At 45.7% G+C, this 1534-nt stretch overlaps 1 protein-coding gene across 1 annotated transcript; it reads right to left on the bottom strand.

Annotated features, from left to right (window-relative positions):
• Window positions 1–427: 427 nt before the first annotated feature.
• On the bottom strand, window positions 428–967 carry LOC118620460 (transmembrane emp24 domain-containing protein 2-like). The gene has a single exon (XM_036247551.1). The coding sequence runs from the start codon at window positions 965–967 to the stop codon at window positions 428–430; it is 540 nt and encodes a 179-aa protein (XP_036103444.1).
• Window positions 968–1534: the final 567 nt, after the last annotated feature.

The raw sequence follows: 1534 nt of genomic DNA, 5'->3' as shown, positions 1-1534 counted from the left end.
AGGGGGTCAAGAGAATGGAGTCATTTTTGTAACGTACTATCCTGAACAAACTGCATTTTATTATGAAAACGAAAGAAAATATAATAAGGACTATATGCCTACATTTCATTTACAGTGTTAAAGCTCTGGAAGGGCCTGTATGATGGAGGCAGAATTCAAATAGAAATTGTGCCGATCAAATGTCAAATTTTCACTATCACTCTCCTAAAAAGGTTTTCTCCCAATATCTATTAATCACAAAGAAACATAGTCTGTGAATGTACAATTTTGAAAATAAAAACATACAAACCAATGATATTATTATGACCAAGATGTTTGGTAAACAGTGAATTATGAGTTTCGGATCATCAGAAAAAGGCTTTTAAACAACCCTCCGGACTTCAAAAAAATCTCATTCGGTAATAGATCTGTTCCAATGCCATGGCAACTAGAACAAGAACTTCCAAGAAGGACCGAAGACCACTCTGCTGTCTGTGTTGTCGTTGACTGCTCTGTGTATCCTCTCTCGAACGTCCATGTTCTCCTGCTCAGGCTTCACGGCGGTCATCGCCACTGCTAGCTCATTAATCATCTCTTCTAGCTTGTTCTGGTGAGCTTGTGTTTCCATGTCTTGTCCTTTTGGGGCCTCCCCAGTATCAATGGTGAACATCACTCTCTTTGGAGTCATGCCGGACATCCTACTGCTAAAACAAAATTTATATGTTCCATCCATGTGAGCAGAAAATGTGTATTTCCCACTGGATTCCCGGGCTCCTTTATAAATTCCTTTATTATCAGGTCCTGTAATCTCCACGTCGATGTTCAGGAAGCCGCCCTCGGCCACCTGGAAGATGAGGCCCATCTTGGTGCCCGCGGTGACCTGCTCGAAGAAGCACTCCTCGGCATGCACGACGATGCTGACAAAGTAGCCCGAGGCCGTGGCCAGGACGGCGGCCAGGAGTACCAGCGGTCCAGCGAGCGTCACCATGCCGCGGCCAAAGCCAGGAGCCGGACTGCCGCCGCCGCCGCCGCCGCCAGCGCGGACACCGCAGCCGCCGCCGCCACCGCCTGAGCCCCGCCCCCTCCGGCTGCGTAAAACATTTTGAAAATATTAATCTCTTTTGCTTTTCCATGACCTATTTGTGTGGTTTGATTTTTTAAAATTATTCCTTTTCGTTCACAGTTAAGCGATCCTTATCTAGATGGTGAGATTCTAAAGAGCAAGAGTCTCTCAATCGTCATGGATCTCCCCACCGCACACCAGGGCCTGTCTCTTATCCCTCTACCACCTGCAGCTACCGAGTTCTTCCTAATCCAGTTTTCTTATTTACTATTACAAGCTTCTGTGAGCTGGGAAACTGTCCCATCAGACTTTCAGGAACTTTGCTCAAGATTAGACGAGACTCTAAGACAGTGTCTGAGATTTTTTTCTTTTAGTATATGGACCTCCTGACCTCAGTACTGACTCCCACATTCCTAGAAGCCTTCTGGATAGCTGAAGTTGCCACATTAATGAATGCATTTGCGTTCAGGCAGTTTAAGTCATACGGGTTAG

The sequence above is a fragment of the Molossus molossus genome, unplaced genomic scaffold (genome assembly GCF_014108415.1).
Source record: "Molossus molossus isolate mMolMol1 unplaced genomic scaffold, mMolMol1.p scaffold_m16_p_7, whole genome shotgun sequence".
Classification (NCBI taxonomy): Eukaryota; Metazoa; Chordata; class Mammalia; order Chiroptera; family Molossidae; genus Molossus; species Molossus molossus.
This window is presented reverse-complemented; position numbering and strand designations above follow the sequence as displayed.